We start from the raw sequence: 21,362 nt of genomic DNA on the forward strand, positions 1-21,362 counted from the left end.
GCCTGTAAGATTTTATCTTTATTCTCTGTGTTGGTCATTCTCATTATAATGTGTGGGGTGGGTCTACTATAATTTTGTACATTTGGGGTCCTATAAGCCTCTTGTATTTGATTTTCCATTCCATTCTTTAGGTGTGGGGAATTTTCTGCTCTTACATCATTGAAAAGATTGTGTATTCCTTTGTTTTATATCTCTGCTCCTTCATCTATTCTGATAACTCCTAAATTTGGTCTTTTCATGTTATCCCATAATTCTTGGATGTTCTGTTCATGGTTTCTTACCATCTTCTCTGCATGGTTACCTCTACTTTCAAGGTTATATATTTTGTCTTTATTATCTGAGGTTCTGACTTCCAAATGGTCTTGTCTGTTGGTGATGCTTTGTATGGAATTTGTAATTTGGTTTACTGATTCCTTTATTTTGAAGATTTCTGCTTTTTTTTTCTTTTCATAATCTCTGACTTTATTGAAGTGATCTTTTATGTATTTTTTCTTTGATTTCATTCCTTATACTGCCCTTTACTTCACAGATCAATTTAACCATGTGCAACCTGAACTTCTTGGACATTTCTTCTGCTGTATTATCAGTGGCTTCTGTTGCTGAAGCATCTTAATTTCATGTTGTTAGTGTGTTTTCCCATCTAGAAGTATGGATCTAAGGCAGCACAAATTCCATCCTGTAGAACTATAGTGTCCCTGAAGGTTTCCAGAACCTCACCTTTAATTGTGAGAACAATATCAACAGCACCCACTGTGCACAATTTATCTCCTTAAACCTAATAGCTCACACTAAGGTGTCTACTGTTTTCCTGCATTAAACCAAAATGATGAGTTCAATAACTATCTATAGTATAACAGAAAATTTGTTAAAACGATTTACAATTTCAAATAGACTTGAGAACAGAGGTAGTATAGTACGTGATGTTCTTGAGGGAAAAAGAGAAGCTAGAATTAAAAATTCACAGGAAGAGTGGAAGAGGAGTCAACAGAGATTTGCTGTTGGTTGGAGAAAAGTTGGAAAGAAAATCCAAGAAAACATAAAAGAGAGGAAGAGTACGAACAAAGAGAAAAAATTAAAGACATAAGACTAAAACAAAAATGCAAAACACCATTCATATATCATTGTCCTCCACACACTGATGCATAAAGAGCACCCTGTTGCAAATGTGGCAGAGATATTAGCGAATCAAAAAATAAAATAAATTAAATCTCGCGGGAAAGTCGAACTGTCTCTGTGTGTGCTCAAAAGTTTCTTAGCCCTATCTCTGACATCTCTCGGGATCTCCAGACCCAGATCAGCCCTCGAAAACCCAGTCACTATCCCAACCCATCTGGGCTTCAGATACCTCAGGCTCTGCTATGCTGTAGTCCCAAGATCTCAATGCTGCTCCTACTTGCAGAGAGACCACACTCCAGCAAAGGAGCAACCCCAACACGCAGCAGCAAGATGAGCCACTAGCACTCCCAGCAGGAAGACCCCAGGTGCCTCCAAACCCACAGGCACCCCCACACTGGACTTTCAGGTTCTGACAGGAGTCCCTAGAGGCTGTTGTGGTTGTGGTGGTAAATCTGCTGGCACCAAGCCCCAGGCTCTGGTTGGTGTCCCAAAATTGTTGCAGCCATGTGCAACCAAACCTGGAATCTCCCCTGCAACAGTCCTTTAGAAGGTGGTAGCAGCAGTAGTGGCAGTGGTTGTTGGCAGCAGGCAGCTGGTCAGCAGCAGTGGGGGCTGCACCTGCAGCTATGGGATCAGCAGTGGTGTCTGCCTCACTGTGTCCTGGACATCGGTGTCTTCTGTGGCAGCAGCAGGTGGTTGCAGCTGCAGGGGCAGCAGCACTTAGAAGGAAGACCTCCAGGTGACCACGGGATGGCAGCAGTGACATCAAAGGCAGCAGTGAAGGTGGTAGAGGTGCAGGTGGCAGCTGATTGGACAGGAGAACTCTGTTCATCAGTGGCAGTGGCCAGGGAAGTAGCTTCAGAGGTAGCCAAGTCTGTGCCCAGAAAAGAGAATCTGGACATGGCAGCTGCCTCTGTGGCAGCCGCATTTGCAGTTTTATACCTTTTTTAAAAATAATTTTTCCTCTATTTCTGCTCTTTTTCTGTTATTTGGATTTTTGTGTTATGGCTTTTTGATTCCATTCTCATTCATTTCTACATTTTTAGATAGTTTATTGATGATTATCATCTTCATTACAATTAGCCCCTTAAATTTATAATAGTTTAGTTTGTATTAATGCTACCTTAGTTTCAAAAGCATACAAACTGTTCATATAGAGTCCCCCATGTTATCATCACTAATCATGTCAGTCCATTGTGTGTGTCTGATAAAGATCTATAATTATTATTTTGTGCATTCATCTTTGAAATATTTAAGAAGCAAAAAGAGGATTTGTAAATTAGAAATATAATTATAATGGCCTTTATATTTACGTATGTAGTTATTTTACCAGCTTTTTTTTTTTAACTTCTTCATATGGCTCAGTACAGTCTAATGCCCTTTCAAGCTCTCGTTTTTATTTCTCTGAGAAAATTTCATTTCTTCTTCAGTTTTGGAGAATGGTTTTGCTGGATAAGGAATCAAGTACAGTTAAAGTGATTGTCTATGGGGAAGGATGAGGGCCCGTTGCCATGAACTGAGGAGCAAAACTTAAGTTGATTCTCTGCATCTGAGTGAAGAAAGAAAGAAAGAAAAAAGCCGAAGTTGATGTATTTCTATAGTAGGATGGTTACTTCCTTCTTCCTAGATTGCCCAAACCTTACTGGGTTTCTATTTCTGCAAAGGCCTGGTTTTGCCCATTTCCTTCAATTCTGTAAGCTACTCCATTTTGCCTGTAAATACCCTATATTCTTTTTTCCCCCTAGAAGGTAGCAGAATCAATCTCTTTTGCTTGCCATGGAAGTACTCAATGAATGTGTCCTTGGGGATATATCAAGAGTCTCCTCAGGGGACAGACTTCTGGGTCTGCCTCTAAGCTGCTTTGTGTCCAAGGCCGTGACTACAATTTGGTAGAGATAAGAACACTTTTAAAGATCTTGTTTCTGGCTAAAGTATTGATGTCACAGTGTCTGGTGTACAATAAGGAGACATTGAATATCTTTTGAACTAATGACAGCTCCTACCACTTTTAGGTTGCATTTTTCTTGATTTAGTATATGGTTGCTGTAGACCTATGATTATACACCCCAACCCCAAATTCTGACAAAAATCAGTTCTTTTTTTGGTACCAGTATTGAACCCAGAGGTCCTTAACCACTGAGTTACATCTCCAGCCCTTTTTTATTTTTTATTTTTTGACAGGGTTTCACCGAGTTGCTCAGGGCCTCACTAAATTTTGAAGCTGGCTTTGTACTTATGATCCTCCTGTCTCAGCCTCCTGAGTTGCTGGGATTACAGGTGCACCCACTGTGCCTCATTTGACAAATTCCATTGTTTTTATTTTTCTGTTTCTCTGAAAGTATGATCCCTTGCAGGGTACCTACTCTGCCATTTTTCATTAATGTCACCCTAACATTTTTAATGAAGACAGGTCATTTCACTGTTAACCTTTTAAAAGAATTTGGAAACAGTATATAAAAGTGGCCTTTTCAACATTTTATTACTAAATAAGATACATATTTTTTGGAAAAAAAACATTTCTTTGGCCAAATAAGTTAAAGATACGAGAAAAATCACAATTTAAATATTTTTAAAATCCTAAATATTTGTTTTGCAGCATACCTGTTAGTAGCTAAAAGAATTTCTATTCTTTGGAAAATAATTCATTTAACATGTTATAATGTAATGTGAATCTTTAAATCAGGATTTTCAACTGAAAATTCTGTAGTATAGTCACATAAGACTCTGCCATAACTGTTTTTATAGCTTTTGGTCATTAATTAAATATCAGGTTTTAAAAATTGGCTTAAAAATTAAAGGCTTAAAACCACAATGAGGTACCACTTTGTATCTGATAGGATGACTAGAATCAACAAGTCAGATAATAATGTTGTAGAGGGTATGGAAAAATTGGAACTTCCATATACTTCTGGTAAGAGTATAAAATGGTATAGCCACTTGGGAAAATTCTGGCAGTTCCTCAGATATTTAAAATAGAGGTATTATAGGAACAAGAGGTTTAGTCTCCGGAGACCTGAAGACATATATCCATACAAAAAGTTATACATGAATGTTGATAGCAACATTTATGATATATAAAAGGTAGAAATGTCAATCAGTTGATGAATTGGCAAACAAAATTTGGATAATCTATATAATGGGTGACTAGTCACAAAAAGGAAGATGTATAGATGTATAACTACTTCCTCCAGCCTGGTTAAACTTGGAAACATTATGCTAAATGGAAGAAGCCAAATACAGAAGACCAAGGGAAATTTATTAGTGACAAAATGATTAGTGGTTATTTAGAACTAGTGATATAAGAAGGATGGTGGTACAGTAGGGTGGTGATTACCAAGGGGTCCAAATTTAATTATTTTTTTTTAAGGTGGTAAAAATATTCTAAAGTTAACAGTGCTCATGGTTGCACATTATCTGTGAATACACTGAAAGTCATTGAGTGTACACTTTAAATGGGTGAATTATATAGGTATATAGATTATATCTTAATAAATCTGAAAAAATAAATATGAACACCAGTAGTGATTTTGTGAATCGGTACTGAAACCCCTGGATGTGTGTACTACAGAGAATTTTGACCTAGAAAAGTCAAAAATGGTAAACAAATATCCAACACTGGTATCATCTTTGGAAATGTTGATTTGCAGTTGAGTTAACCAATACAATTTTTTTAGTAGTTGAATTTTTTTTTTTTTTAAATATGAGATGACTGCCTCTTATCTGGGCATAAGTTGGTGTTGGGCTAAAAAGGACTTTTTACTTCCATTTTGAATTTCCTAAGGATTCCCAAGACTTATTGCCCAGTAAAGCATATTGGAATATTCAGGAAGAGATTCCAGGTCTGATTTTTCCTCACTCCAAAGGATGTATATGTATTCCTATTCCCAAATAAATATCGGGTGACACTGTTTTTATCTATTACCTTTAAATAATTTATTCCTATTTTCTTGATATTTTCACTCCTCACTGATTTTGAAATCCCATTGTATTATTATTTTCTACTTTTGAAAATGTTAAAAATGTTTGAAGAATTCTACACTGATATTTTATAAATGTGTTTCTTATTAGAAGATTTTGTCTCTGTTAAAAATATTCAAACTAAGAATACAGAAAGACTTCATTTTGTTTTGTTTTATTGTGCTTTATAGATATTGTGTATTGTACAAATTCAAGGTTTGTGCCAACCATGTGTTGAGCAAGACATTTGGTGCCATTTTTTCAATAGTATGTGTTCACTTTGTCTCCGTGTCACATTTTGGTAATTTTAAAAACATTTCAAATTTGTTCATTGTTGTGACAGGTATTTTGGTGGTTTATGACCAGTGGTCTTCCATGTAATTGTTTTTAGTGCCAGGAACTGCACCTTTACAAGAAGGTGAACTTAATTGATAAATGTTGCATGTATTCAGACTGTTCCATTGACCAGTCTTGCCCCCACCCCCTACTCGGGCCTATTTCCAAAGACACACCAACACACCAGTATTGGAATTAGGCCAATTAATTATCCTATGGTGGCCTTTAAGTATTAAGTAAAAGGAGTTGTCTCTGGTCTCTCCCTTCAAATCAAAAAGTGAGGGATGATTAAACTAGGAAGGCATTTATTTTAAACTTAATGGAAAAACTCATATGCCAAATGCTAGGCCTGTTGCTCCTGTTAGTCAAGTTGTTAACACAAAGGAAAAGTTCTTGAAATAAATTAAAAGTGCTAACTCCAGTGAACACACCGAAGAACAAAATAGTGAAACAGCCTAATTGCTGATATGGACAAAATGGTTTGGATATAAGTTAAATCAGCCACACTGTTCCAAAGATTAACCAGAGCAAGGTCCTAAGTCTCTTCATTACTGTGAAGGCTTAGAGAAAAGTTTAGCAGAGGTCAGTTCATAAGGTTTAAGAAGTCATCTAAGTAACATAAAAGTGCAATTACTAATGTAGAAGCTATAACAAGTTATCCAGAAGATCTAGTTAAGCTATTTGATGAAGGTGTCCACATTAAATAATATATTTTCATTGTAGACGGAATAGCCTTCTGTTAGAAGATGCCACCTAGGACTTTAAAGATTGCCTGGCTTTATGGGATAGGCTGACCCTCCTGTTAGAGGCTCCTGAAGCTGGTAAAGTTGAAGCCAGTCCTTATTTACCATTCTGAAAATCATGGGGCCTTTAAGAATTATGCTAAATTTCCTCTGCCTGTTTTGTAAATGAAACAGTAAAGCTTGGATGACAGCATATCTAATTAAGCATGGTTTACTGGATACTTTAAACCCATTATTAAGAACTTCTGCTCAGAAAAAAAAATGATTCCTTTCAATATTATTGATTATTGATAATGCACTTGGTTACCCAAGAGCTCTGATTGCAATATTCATCAAGATTAAAGTTATTTTCTTCCCTGCTGACAATATCCATTCTGCATTCCATGAAACAAGAAGTAATTTAGACTTTCATTTTTTATTATTTAAGAATACTTTTTATAAGGCTATTTCTGACAGGGATAGCGATTCCTCTAATAGATCTGGGCAAAATATCAATTGTAAACCTTCTGGAAAGGATTCACCATTTTAAATGCCATTAGAAATAGCTGAGACTCATGGGAGGAGGTAAAAATATTGACATTAATAGGAGTTTGGAAGAAGTTGATGGCAAATCTTATGGGGTTCAAGACTTGAGGGGTTCAAGGCCTCAGTAGTGGTATGAACTGTAGAACTTGTGGGAAGAGGAGAATTGAAAGTGTTCCTCTTCAAGGTGTGACTGGATTACTGCAATCACGTGATGAAACTTTAAATAGAGAAGGAATTGCTTCTTAGGGATGAACAAAAGAAAGTGGTTGCTTGAGATGAAATCCACTGGTGAAGATGCTTCAACATTGTTGAGATCAGACAAAGAATTTAGAATGTTATCTAACTTTAATTGGTAAAGGAGTGGCAGAGTTTTGAGAGGATTGACTTTAATTTTGAAAGTTCTCCTGGGGAAAATGCTATTAAATAGCATCACATGCTACAGAGAAATCTTTTGTAAAGCAAAGATGATTCAGCGAACATCATTCTTGTCTTACTTTAAGAAATTGCCGAAGCTAACCTAGCCTTCATCACTAGCCATCCTGATAATTCAGCAGCCATCAACATAGAGGCAAGATCTCTCTACCAACCTTTGACTCATGGAAGGCTCAGATGATCATTAGCAATTTTTTTTTTATCATTGCATAGATGTAAACATAGTTATGTAAACATAACTTTTATGTGTTTTGTACTTGTGATTTGCTTTATTGTAATATCTTGTATGTACAGTGTTCACATATTCTGGCACCTTTGAGAAAAGTATCATCAGACGAGTTTGTTTTCTAAACAATCTAAATCTCCTCTGGTAATCTGTGTCAGAAATTTACAGTTATAGCTTTGCTAAACTGATAGGTCAGAGTGGAATCTCCTTTTAATGTAGTGCTTTGGTTGTATGTTTTAAAATTAGTTAATAAAATTAAGTGTTTTTATTCTTTTTCTTATATTTGGCCACTTTTATATATTATTTTTATCTGTTTTTCTATTAGGAATCTTTCATATTTATATAAAAGAATTTTAACCCTTTTATAATATATGTGTGTGTTCTCAGAGTTTGTCATCTGTCTTTAAATTTTACATTTTTGTGTTGAATTATAAAAGTAGAGAATTCTAATGGGAGCCTGTCTCGAGGTGTTTTGTTTGTAATAGGGTTTTAACTTAGGGATGCTTTACCACTGAGCTTCATCCCTAGCTAGCTGTCTTTCTTCCTTCCCCTTCCCCTTCCCCTTCCCCTCCCTTCTTTCTTCTTTCTTCTTTCTTTCTTTCTTTGAGAGAAGGTCTTGCTAAATTGCTTAGAATCTCACTCAGTTGCTGAGGGTGTCTTCAATATTTGTAATCCTCCCCAGACACTGTGATTACAGGTGTGTGCCCCTGCACCAGGCTGTTTTTCATTTTCTTAAAAACAAGTTTTTTTCTGGCTGTTGTATGTCTTGAAAATTTTTCCTCATTAAGATTGGAAATTGCTGTAAATTTTATTTTAGTGCCTAAGTTTAACTGTTTTGTTTTATTTTTTTAATGTGGTACCAGGGATTAAGCCCAGGGGTGCTCTGCCACTGAGGTAGATTTCCCTGCCCTTTTGATTCTTTTTTTTTGGAGACAGAATCTTGCTAAGTTACTCAGGCTGGCCTTGAATTTGTTACCCTCCTGCCTGGCCTCAGCCTACTTAGACACTGCACCTAGGTCTAAGATTAAGTCTTCTTGTTCTTTGTCCCAGTGTTGGGAATTGAACCCAGTGTCTCAAACATGCTGAACCAACTCTCTATCGCTGAATGATAACTCCCAGCCCAATATATTTTTTTTAATATCTTGTTTTAAAATTCTGTTGTCAATTCTAGTGATTGTCAAAGGAAAGGGAAGGAGTACACATTTTCTCCCTACAGTTAACCAGTTTAAATATTTTTTAAAAATTATCTGTTTTTTTCAAATTCCATTATTTAGAATCAATATTCCTACTGTTCTTTTGAATTTAGGACTATTTCTGGACTTCACTTTTAATTTTCTATACTTTTCAGATGAATATTAGTATATTTATAAAAACAGATGTAATTTTATTGGTATTTTATTAAGCTTTGTAAATTAACTTGATGGTTGCTTTTTTAGAATATTGAGTCCTCCCAATGGAAAACTCATTTATTGCTGCTGATGCTGGATGGAATATTTTTTTCTCTTGATTGAATAGACAGGAGTTTTATGTACTGTGATTGTAATAAGGTGAATAAATGTATTCACAACTAAAAACAAAGTAAATAGCTTTTCATAAATATTTATGCAGCATAGTATTCATGTTCAAATTAAAATATATAGGTCTGTTGCTGATAGGCAGAGTGTAATACAGTCAGCTGTTAATGCTTTTCTGGGCATTTCTTTTTAGCAACAGTTATTATCAGCCTTAGCTAAGGATCCATTGTTGATTCTGTGCCAGTGATACTCTCACTTTCTTTTCTTCTCCATCCCTGGCATCACTGTGTAAATGATGGCACTTAATTTCAAGGAAATGTAAAGGTGCTCCCTTTACAGAAATTACTAAAAGTGGTTTTTGCTTTTCAAATAACAAGGTAATATATTGACTCTACTGTAGTGCTTTGATTTAGCTAATAATGAATAATAGAGATTTTCAAACATAATACATAATTGATAATTTAGATTTATTGTGAAGAATGGGTAAAATAATGATAATGAATTTAGGCTAACATTTTGCTTTTGTGTCTCAAATATATTGTGGTTTGGCTTTGTCCACTGAAACAAAAGACTAGTAAAATTAGAAGACAGCTTTTCCCCCTGTACAGCTAAACTAAGTTTTACTAATATAACTTTGTAATTTTTTATATTTTCAATTTTTTTTTCTTTTTTCTCCTATTGACATTCTCAATTTCAGCTTTATAAATGCTTTGGGTTCTTAGGGGAAGTTGCTGTGTGTTCCCTTCATGAAAACAGCCATTGAGTTATTTTTTGTTTGTTTGTTTTCAATATAATAATGGCTTCCTGTTACTCCCATTCTTGTGGTAAACATAGATCCTCTAGGAATGTGCTAGTATTTTAACTACCTTCCAAACTATTGGCTTCCAATTGTGTGTTCCTTGAGGGTAAGCATAATTAGTAACCTTGATTTCTCTTTGTGTTCTAGCCTGAAAGAATAGACCCAAGTGCATCACGACAAGGATATGATGTTCGCTCTGATGTCTGGAGTTTAGGAATCACATTGGTATGTTTATGTTGACCCAACCTTGTCTATAAGTTAGAAGTGAAACATACTGAGGAAAGAACAATGAGAACTTGACTCATTTGCAGCAAGCAACCAGAAACAAATAAGCTCTTTATACCAGTGGATTGTACTGAAATTTTGATCACATAGAAAAAGTATCCTAGTTTGGGTTGATTTAATGAAAAATCATAAACTGCATGATTTATCAAGAATAGAAATTGATTTCTCACAGGTCTAGAGGATTTGAAACCCAATATCTAGATGCTGACAGATTTTTGTGTCTAGTGAACTGCAGAAGGGCCAAGGGACTTATCTGGTGTCTGTCTTGTAGGGGCAGTAATTCCATTTATGAGGGCTCTACCTTCCTGATCTAATGACTTCCCTAAGACTCCATCTCCTAATACTGTCACCTTGGAAATTGAGTTTCAACATATATTCAACACCCCCCTCCCAAAGTACTGGAGTGTGAATCCAGGGGTATTCTACCATTGAGCTGTATCCCCTGTCCTTTTTATTTTATTTTTTAAAATTCTAATACAGGCTCTCCCTAGGTTGCCAAAGCTGGCCTTGAACTTGGTGTTCTCTTGCCTCAGCCCTGAGTAGCTAGGATTATGGGCATGTGCCACTGTGCCTGGCCATTCATTCAGATTTTAAGGGAATATAAACACTTAGTCTGTAACAATATCTTTATGTGCTTATTTCCAGTTTTCCAAATTTTATTTTTTACCAGGACTTGTTGAGATTTTTCTGATTTTCGAAAGATTCTATACTTTCTTCTACATTGTTTGTGAATTTTCTGCACAAGATGGGACTGGCCTGTGAGATAGCATAAACCTTTCTTTTCCATTTTTCTCTTTCAGTTTGAGCTACCTAGGATCCCATAGTTGAGATTCAAAGATTCATGGCAGTGAGCTTTATTGTAGTTTTTCAATTAAGCTCCATTTTTTTCATTGGCATTGCCAGAATAATATACTCTTTCTAGTTATTCTTTTTTTAAATTTTTCTTTAAAAAAAAAAACAAACACTTTTATTTATTTATTTTTTATGTGGTGCTGAGGACCAAAACCAATGCCTCAGGTATGCTAGGCAAGCACTCTACCACTGAGCCACAACTCCATCCCACTAGTTATTCTTGATGAGTAATATTACCAGACTAATGAATTCTCTGTATAGTTTAAGGCTAATTGCTCACCTCTGCAAAGAACTCTACCTACTTTTTTCTTGTGTCCAAATACAGGAGATACTTCTTACAATCATTTCTGATTGTGAAACTAACTGGCTAAAGAAGGGTCTTGACAACTGCTTCTAAAGACCATAGCAAGACCTGTAGTTTGTATGAATTCAGAAATATCTATCTGCAGCATTATCAATTATGTTAAAGAACACATACATGAAGAATTTTGTTTTATGAAAGGTTTTTTTGTTTGTTTTTGTTTTTTTAGTGTAGTACTGGGAATTGAACCCAAGACCTTGCCTGTGCCTGTTAGTCAAGTGTTCTATCACTGAGCGATAGCCCTAGACCTTTACATCTTTTTTAAATTTTAGATACTAAATTTAATTTCTGTACAGAGTTTTAGTGAAATAATTTATATGGTTTATACTGAAGTCATGAGTAAATAAATGAAACTATTAAAGCTATTGTACATTTAAAATGTATTGTTTGAAGTCATTGATGGATATTGGACATTTTTTCTTCTATTTTATCTACTTTCCTAGACTCATGCCACAGAGCAGTTTGGAAAGCACCCTTCTCTCTACTCTGCTATCTTCACCTCCCCAGACCTTTAAAAGTTTTAACAAAGAAAATTTTTAAAGCAAATTTCTTGAAGTACTTTTGTCTAACCCTTGTTATTTAAAAGCAAGGTATTTAGTACTTGCACTTATTTAATAATTTATTTTTCATAGGAATAATAAAAAAAAATATGACATATATGAAATTAATTACTAAATCCTGAGTATTTTATGGTATATAAGCCCCTTTTTTCTTCTTTTTTTAAAATCTGTTCTCAAGAATGAATCTAATGAAATTATTCCTAATGCTATGACTAGCCATTTGTTTCTTTCAAAGCATTTGTAATTTTAACAAAGAAACCTCAGCCAAAGGAAAAAATTTCAGTGTTTGCATGCATATCTTCCTGCTTTCCCACATATGCATAAATGAGGGGACAACAGAGATCTAACAGAGGCCTTTGGTGGTGTTGGGGGGTAACTGGGAATTGAACCAGGGATAGTTTACCTCTGAGGTATATGCCCAGTCTTTTTTATTTTTGAGAGTGTCTTGTTAAATTGCCCAAGCTGGCCTTGAACTTGTGATCCTCCTGCCTCAACCTCCTGAGTCCTGGGGATTATAGGCATGTGCCACTGTGCCCAGCTAAAACAGGCTTTTTCAGAGAGAGAAGGCTGAAACAGTTTTCTGAGATAGTGTTTGTTCACATTCATATTCTCTTTCTCTCCCTCTCCGCGCCCCCTCCCCCAATCTCTGATGCCATCTTTCCTTATATTATTTGGTATCTCATTCTCCTGTATCAGCTACATGTCAAAACACATAAAATGGGATTCATTATGGCAGCAGACAGTTTCTTTCTCAAAAAGCATAACTCCTAGGTTTTCATTATATTCAGAACAGAGTAGGGAAAAGGTGAGAATATGAGTACTTGATTTTGATTCTTGATGAATTGGAACGTAAGAGTCTTCAGTTCTGTTTTGTAAAGTTTTAGAGATTCTATCCTGAGTTCTTTACTCAGAGTGAAGGATTTGACCCTTACTTGATTTATTTGGTAATAATAAAATCTGATTGTTATTGAAGTCGTAGTAACTACAGAATAACTGTAGAACAGGATCTACACATTGTTTTCTCTAAACTCGGATTAGAGTACTTTTTTTTTTGTACCAGGATTGATTTTTATATATATATATATAATATATTATTATTATTTTTTTTTGAGACAGGGTCTTGATAAGTTGCTTAGGACTTTGCTAAATTTCTGAGGCTGACTTTGAACTTGTGATCCTCTTGCCTCAGCCTTCTAAGCCACAGGATTACAAGCAGGTGCCACTGCACCCTGCCAGATTAGGTTTATGAGTATTGAATTTTGTATTAACTTACAAAGGAATATGACCACTCTACTAGACCATGGCCTTCCACTCAGGTAATTACAAATTGTGCAGAAAGCCTGTACTAAAAAAAGTTATAAACCAAGCTTCCAGATTCTCTTATATAAAGGAGTTAGAAACAGAGACTGACCAGGTCATGCATTGTGGGGACATAATTTACGTTAAATTTTGGTGTTTACCTTTAGTCCAAGTCCTCAAATTTGATCCATAGTTTTCTAAATAAAACATAAGGCAGTTACCCATCTGAAGATCCTGAAGATACTACCCCTACCTTATCTTAGTTGATTCAAGGCTTTTACAGAGTTTTGCTTGGAGTTTAGATTATCATCATAGTCATTCCAGTGGGGAGTAATAAGTAATGCTTAGTATATTTTACTTTTTCCTCTGTTCTCTTTAGTACGAGTTGGCCACAGGCCGATTTCCTTATCCAAAGTGGAATAGTGTATTTGATCAACTAACACAAGTTGTGAAAGGAGATCCTCCACAGCTGAGTAATTCCGAGGAAAGAGAATTCTCCCCAAGTTTCATCAACTTTGTCAACTTGTGGTGAGTACTTGATTTATGAAATCCCAAACACATGTGATTGAGAATAGCAATATTATTTCATATTAGCAACATTGTATAAATAGGAGGGACCCTTGGTCACATCATCCTGACTTCCAGGCTAGGATTCTGGCTCTCTGTGATGGTGTGAAAGGCACTAGCTAGCCTGCACAGTACTCCCTCCTATTCTGCTGCTTAGGTATGTTTGAGAAACAACTGTGGGTTGTGAAGCTGCTGGCTCCAGACTTCTAGTACCTGTACAACCAGGTTAAACCTCTAGGTGAGACTGCTGATCATCTTATCCTGATGTGGTTCTCACAATGAAATGATACTAGAATCACTTGAAAGCTTTAAAAGTCAAGACATTGCCATATCAGACTTTCAGGCATGGATCTTTACTCTGATACAACAGAACATTGGGCATATGTAGTAAGGTCAGGACCAAGACTTAATTAGTAGAACTATATATATTTGCTCTCTGAAACCTTATTTCAAAGATGGTGAGGACCCCACATTTGTTGATATTGTCTGTCTACTTTTAAAAAGAGTTCTTTTATGTGTGTATTTGACACCTACAAATAAATATATTTAGATACGGCAATAATATCTGACTGTTATAGTCTCCATTTTAAATGAACCCTTTTGTTACGTGAATATTTTGATAATTACTTGTTATACAACCAGATATAAAGATAGGTTTATAAGCAGAAGCCAGATAGACTATCTAGTATATCTTATTTATTCTTAACATGCCTTCCCCACTCCCACCCCTATTTTTTTTTTTTTTTTTTTTTTTGCCAGGAAGGCTGTTTGCACTCTGTCTGGGTCTTTAAACATTTCTATTTCAGGGTCTAATCTTGTCCTCTCTTTGAATAATTAGAAAATATTGTCTAATTGTACTTTTCAAGTATCTTTCATCTTTTCTACCCAAATTCTCCTTTTTGTGTTGGTATTTCAGAGGGGAAAGAAAGATTTCTAGGTATATTTATTAATTTATTTATTTTTTGTAGTACTGGAGATTGAACGAACCCAAGAGCACCCTAACTGAGCTATACCCTCAGCCCTTTTTATTTTATTTTAAGATAGTTTTTCATTAAGTTGCCCAGGCTTGCCTACAATCATATAGCTAGTATTACAGGTCTATTTTTTTCCTTTTTTAAAAATAATCTTTTTTTGGTACTAATTTGCACATGATACATGCAGTTTATAATTATATATATGTGATCATTCTACATACTCTTTTTTAATGAAATATTTGGTTAAAAATCCTGTGTCACATCTAAAATGATTACCTATGGATCATTTATGCATCAGAGTTGGTTTCTTTTTAATTCCTAGATCTCTTTATTGGTTTTGTTTTATGTATGTATAGTACATGCATTATGTTTTTATTTCAGTTTCCTTTGGTGCAATAATGGTTAATAGTTACAGATAAAATCTTTCAGGTCTACAGTTGAAGTATATTTATTTCTAGGCGTGCTTATATTCACTTTCCACCTTTGTCTGTTCTTCCTGTCACATATCCTTATCTTGGATATTGTCTATTATCTCTAACCTGGATCATTCAGTTTTCTAATTATTTTCCTCATAATCCAGCAATACCATGTTTTTTTTTATCAGTCCTATGTTTTTTTTATGATGCATATCTGAGCATGTTGCTTATCTATGTAAAATTATATAGGCAAGCATTCTTAATGGAGTAATAGTGTCCTCAAGGAAGCTAAATTTGATTTTGGACAGACAGAAAATCTTGAATTATACATTGGTTTGTAGCCCTGCCTCCCTAGACCTATAGAAAATAAAAAGATTCACAGTACATCTGTGGATTTAAATTTCCTAGTAGGAAAGGGCAATAATGTAAAAAAGATTAAGAAACACTGTTCTGGAGATTTTCAAATTCTTAGAATAGTCTAAGTTAACATTACTTTCAAAGCCCATTGAGTTGGATTTGGTTTATTGCTCTAGCCGCATTTCTCACTCTTTGCACTTTTTTTCCTGCAAAACTGAATTTCTTCTGTTTTATAAATTAAAAGCATAAGGAGAATAATAGAATATTTTTATCACCCTGAAATAGATAAAGATTTTCATAGAGATATTTGACTTGGGACAGACTATGTAAAGAGTACTTATAAATACAAAACCCTTTTAAATAGGAAAATGACAACCCAAAATGGCAAAATATTTAAAGGTACTTTGAAAGATGATATGTTTAAAAAATCAGTAAATAGATTAAAGGGTGCTCACTCAGCATTATTGGTCACCAGGGGAAAGCAAATCATAATTACAATGAGATAACCACTGCAATCACCAGAATACTACAATTAAAAAGACTGATAGTTCCAAGTGTTGGTGAGGAAGTTCCATACATACCTTGTAGGAGTGTCAACTAATGCAGTCCCTTGGAATGCTGGCAGTATCAAACACAGCTGAAGTATATCTAGCAATTCAAGACCTAATTATATATCCAACAGAATTGTGTGGACTTCAATATACTAAAGGACACAAGAAGGTTCATAAAAGCACATTCATGATAATCTATGATTATAAAATATGTTAACAATAGAAGAGATTAAGTTTACATTATTTAGACCATAGTATATAACAAAGGGGAAGATCAAACTTTGCTTACACTCAACAGCATGAAAAAAAATTTCAATATGGTTCTCTTTGAAAGTTAAAAGCAGACAGAATTAATATAAGGTGATGGAAGAATATTGTTCCCTTTATTTTAGTTCTCTGGTTGGGAATTATGCCCTTCTCTGTATGTTTGCTTAAATTAAAAGTTTCCTTAAGGAAAAAATAAGGGTGAAGATATGGTTCAAATGAAGGCCTCAGCTCACATTTTAAACTCTTTCCTATATTTAACTTTCTTTTAAAAATCACCCATGGACTGTTTTAAACAGGGGGCATGGGGGGTGGTATTTGTCCTGGAAAAGAACCAAAAGTTCTATCCTTGAGAAGTTTTTGTGAAACTGTGTAGATGAAATTGAATTCAGGGGTAGATTGACCATCTTGTGCAGAAAGGAAAAAAAGTTAAAAGGAATATGTAAAACCTGAACAACTCTCTAGCTGTGACAGCAAAACCTGGAAGAAAAGGCAGCTGTGGGACAGACAATTAGGAATGAAATCTCAGTCCTAAAAATGTCAATCCTAGAAATGTCTTTATTCTAGATCCCACATGCATCTGAAATTCTATGACAATAAAGGTTTGGTATCCTTTATCCAAAATGCTTGGGACCAGAAATGTTTCAGATTTCAGATTTTTTTTTTTTTTAGATTTTTGGAATATTTGCATATACACAATGAAGCATCTTGGAAATGGGACTCAAGTCTGAACAATAAATTCATTTGTGTTTCATACATACCTTGTACTATAGTCACATTATATGTTTAATGGTTTGTGCATGAAACAGTTTCATGGTGAAATTTTTCACTTATGACATAACATCAGCACTAAAATATATCATATTTTGGAGGATTTTAGATTTTATCTTTTCAGATTAGGGATACTCAGGTCTGTGTTCACTCCTGCCTTATGCCTTTTAGAAAGAACCTATAAAGAAATGCTCAGACTTTGCTAAAAGTAACTTCTAGTGAAGATGCTTTTTTGTATTCACTAGAAGGTAGGAATGTCATACAAAGCTCTTAAACTCAGAAAATAAGCTGCTTGGCAAGGTGATGATGAAAGTGATGGCTCTCCACCTGTTTCTCACAATTGTCTAGATCTGTACCTGAGATCAACATGTGGAATTTGATAAACCCTTTGACCCTTTTAGGAATGAAGAAATAAAGAAAAGCAAATTCACTGACAAATGAAAACACCAAGTGGTTTAGACAATTGTACCAGAATGGAAAATTTGAAAAAATATTTTCTTGGGAAATTGTCACTGAAAAAATTGGTGAAAATTTTGTGAGGACATAATACTTGGAACTCAGGAAATGTTGTCTTCATGTGGTAAACATGATTTCTGAGTTAAAAGGAAAGAATTAATGGTATGCAGAAAAATTATATGTTGCAAATTAACCAAATCTTTCAGAAGAAAGGAATAAAAAGGTGAACATGGTAAATAATGAGAGACATAGAAGAAAAATACAGTGTATTCTATAGTAAGCAGAGAAGGGATTAAGGTAAAGATGCCCTTTAGTTGAAGAAAAACTTGATTCCTTGAATTATCAGACTAAATTAACTAAAGGAGTCACATCTAGATTATATTATGAGAAAAGATGAAGACTTAATAGGCTTTCAGTTAAAACACACAATCCCCCCCTACCCCCTCATATACCAGTGTAGAAAAACACAAAGTCAAAGCAGTACCTAAAGAGTAGAGAAACTGCTCCAGAAGGATGTGTGTGGCCACTTCAGATTACTTGGATACATTGGATATCTTGCACAATACTTTCAAAATACTGGATAAGCATTTTAAAGTGCACTTTAAAATGTATCAAGAGTTAATACAATTAAAGTGTGTTTTAAAATGTATCAAGAGTTGATACAAGACTAATGATCCACAGAACTCTGAAACTAAGTGAAATCAGAAATTATGGGAGGCAAGAGAGTATCAAAACATTTAAAATTATAATAAAACCTTAATATGAGTTTGCTATTGAATTCCTGATTATAAATAAACTGTGCAATATACCTAAAGCAGATAATTTAATAATTTTGAAAACAGCAATTTTAAGCCCAGGGTAGGAAAGACACCCTCACTCTCCCTCCAGTTAATGGACAGAAGAAGCAAAATCTCAAATTCAGGAATAAAGAACCCTTAAGCTGGGCGTGATGGCTCATGCCTGTAATCCCCGTGAATCAGGAGGTTGAGGCAGGAGGATCTCAAGTTTGAGGACAAACTCAGCAACTTAGGGAGGCCCTCAGGCATTTAGTAAGATCTTGTCTCAAAAATAAAAAGGGTTGGGGATATGGCTCAGTGGTAAAGCACCCCTGGGTTAAATCCCTGGCACAATAAATAAAATAAAAAATTCCCAAAGATAAAAGTTAAATGAATGTGAATATTCCACCAAAAAAAAAAAATTGTCAACATTAAGGAATCAAAATTGATAGAAACAATTGATAGCATGATCAGAAACAGAAAAAAATATATATATATCGCTTGTAATCCCAGCGGCTTGTGAGACTGAGGAGGATCTCAAGAGGAGGATCTCAAGTTCAGAGCCAGATGCAGCAACTTATTGAGGCCCCAAGCAACTCACTGAGACCCTGTCTCTAATTAAAATATAAAAAAAGCACTGGGGATGTAGCTCAGTGGTTAAAATTCAATAACTGGTACCAAAAAAAAAAAAAAAAGAAGAAGAAAAAGCAACTAGTGAACAGAATTATAAAGAACCAAACAGAACTGCTAGAAATAAAAAGCATAAATAAAAAAGTAAAAGCATTCAGTAGCTAACCTTTGAACACATTAAGTATAATTGAAGGGAAATTGATGGACTGAAGATAATTCTGAAGCCCTTCCAGTAGAATTTGCTGAGAAGATGGAAATGTTCTGTAATCTGCTTTGTCCAATGCAGTACCTGTTTGCTACTTGAAATGTGGCTAGTGTGAGTAAGGAAGTAAATTGTATATTCAATTGGAATTAATTTGGCTAGTGGCTACCTTATCAGATAATCTAATTGGGGTTAATATGATTATCAAAACAGATTACTGATGTCAGCAGTAATCAGATACAGAAGACAATCAGTGTTAATGGGAATTTGGCTTAAGATTTCCACCTAAATACCATCATGTTTTTATATGTTGTCAGTTTTCTGCTCTAGTAGATGAGACAGAAAAACGTAAAACCAAAAAGGCGTGGTAGTTTTACAAAGAAAGTAAATCTGGGAGAAAAATGTAATAGAAATACTTCTAAGATGCTGTGTAGGACTGAAGCCATGGGGTTCCTATTTTCCAGATCCAGAAGTAGGTAGTAGCAGCTAGGATCAGAGTTTTATAAATGCTCTTTTTGCACAGGGGACCAACAAGAATTAGAGTCATTCTTCAGAAGTCAAGGTCTGGATAAAAATATATTGATGTCAGTCACTGTCTGGACCATAGCTCTAAATAAGCAGCAGGACTGCAGAATGACAATACTATAGATAATGTTTTTGTAACCAGAGGGCTGGATCTGTCATGGTTCTAATTATCAACATAGGACTGGAATTTGAAAGGTACTTTATGGAACCTTGTTATATACATTGGTGCTGGAAACTGAACTATATGATTTATTACTAACTGCTGTTTCTGTTCAAGTACTTAGTAGCCATTCACGTATTTATACATATGTGTGGAAGGTTAAACACATTCTTTTCAAAACAAATCTGCAAACTAAAACCCCCAAATACATGAAGTCTAATATTAACAAAAGTATCCAACAAAATAGAACATGAATTTCCTTTAAGTTGAGATGAACTTATAGAATGACCTGAAACACATTGTAAAATGTAATAAGCATATTTAGGATTTTTTATAAGTTAAAATAAACTTATGAAGATATAACTTCCAATAAAACTGAGGAAGAAATAAAATAGATATGGAACAGTTAGATATGAAACTAATTAAAAGTCTTAGGAATGAGTAAAATAATAACTATTGATATAAAAGACAAAACAGACTTAAAATTCTCTGGACTATAAACAACTGAAGTCAGAGTTAGGGAAATGGAAATGGAGCTGAGGAATTTCCCCAGCATAGCAAAAATAAATCACATGAAAGGCAACTAAGAATCAAAGAGAACAGAATATAGAGTGAAAGGGTCTAAGATGTTTATAATGGAAATGCAGAAGACAGCTCCAGAGGTGAAGAAGCAATATTTAAGGAGTTTATGGGTGAATACATTTGAGAATTGATCTAGGGTAGCTTTGCAAATTGAAGGTAAAGTCTCTGTATCATGGAAGATAAAGGTAAACATACCCAAAATGCAGTGAAATAAAACTGTAGAACAATGACGAAGTAATAGCAGTAAAAGAAAACAGATGGCCTTCAAAAGATTGGTAACTGGGCTGAGAGCGAACATGTTACCAACAATAATGATTGCTAGAACAAAAATGGAGTCTTGCTTTCAGAATATTTAGGGGAAAAATAATGGTCAGCCTAGTCCTAAATATTTATACTTAGGCACTTAAATATCATTCAAAATAAGCAAAATACAGACATTTTTGGGAATGGAGACACATAAGAATTTGGCATTTATAGAGTGTTTTGAAAGGATATACTTGTCCTAGAAGAAAAGTTAACTAAAAGAAGGGTGTCATAGATTGGGGCCCTGAAAAGCAGAATTTTGAGACAAAGATGGGCAGTTAATCAATGATCTTGGAATCAAAATGTAGTGCAAGAAAAGAAGCAGGAATGGGCAGAAGGAGAAGTTGAGCTGCACTGCAGTTTCAATAACGATCTCAGTCTTCTTGGGAAGGTTTGAAGCCAGGATGATGCATTAAACTTGCCATGAGGATCCTAGATTTTTATACCCTTTTGTGGATCCATCATTGGATACAGGCTGTCTCAGAAAGCGAAGGTGGCTTTCCTCAGCTGAGGTAATCCTGAAGAAGCTAACATTATTAGATGGTTGTCTGCTGTAGCAATCTCCACCTTGGAACAGTAAGTCTTTTATTCTTAAAGAGGGTATGTATGTAGCTCCTTGCAGCATCTAGTACAAAAGATGGGGGATAGTAAATATAGCAATGAGTTTAGCATAGGTGAACTGTTTTGCCAATACTAATTAACTTTTGATAGGAAAAAATGAATTTGAGGTTGGAGTAATGATTAAGATAAGGGCCAACAAAGGTGAGGTAAATAGAAACAAAATGAAAATACTTCTGGCAATATTAGATGGGATAGAATTCCA

The 21,362-nt window shown here is 34.8% G+C and overlaps 1 protein-coding gene across 3 annotated transcripts in view; it reads left to right on the plus strand.

Moving 5' to 3' along the window:
* Positions 1–21,362, plus strand: part of Map2k4 (mitogen-activated protein kinase kinase 4) — a 124,117-nt gene that overhangs the window by 98,228 nt on the left and 4,527 nt on the right. For all 3 annotated transcript variants that reach the window (XM_076869360.1, XM_076869357.1, XM_077110472.1), the window contains 2 exons: positions 9,796–9,873; positions 13,385–13,533. In XM_076869360.1, the coding sequence (XP_076725475.1) occupies positions 9,796–9,873; positions 13,385–13,533 (227 nt within the window). The remainder of the gene's footprint in view (positions 1–9,795; positions 9,874–13,384; positions 13,534–21,362) is intronic.

The sequence above is a fragment of the Callospermophilus lateralis genome, chromosome 11 (genome assembly GCF_048772815.1).
Source record: "Callospermophilus lateralis isolate mCalLat2 chromosome 11, mCalLat2.hap1, whole genome shotgun sequence".
Lineage (NCBI taxonomy): Eukaryota > Metazoa > Chordata > Mammalia > Rodentia > Sciuridae > Callospermophilus > Callospermophilus lateralis.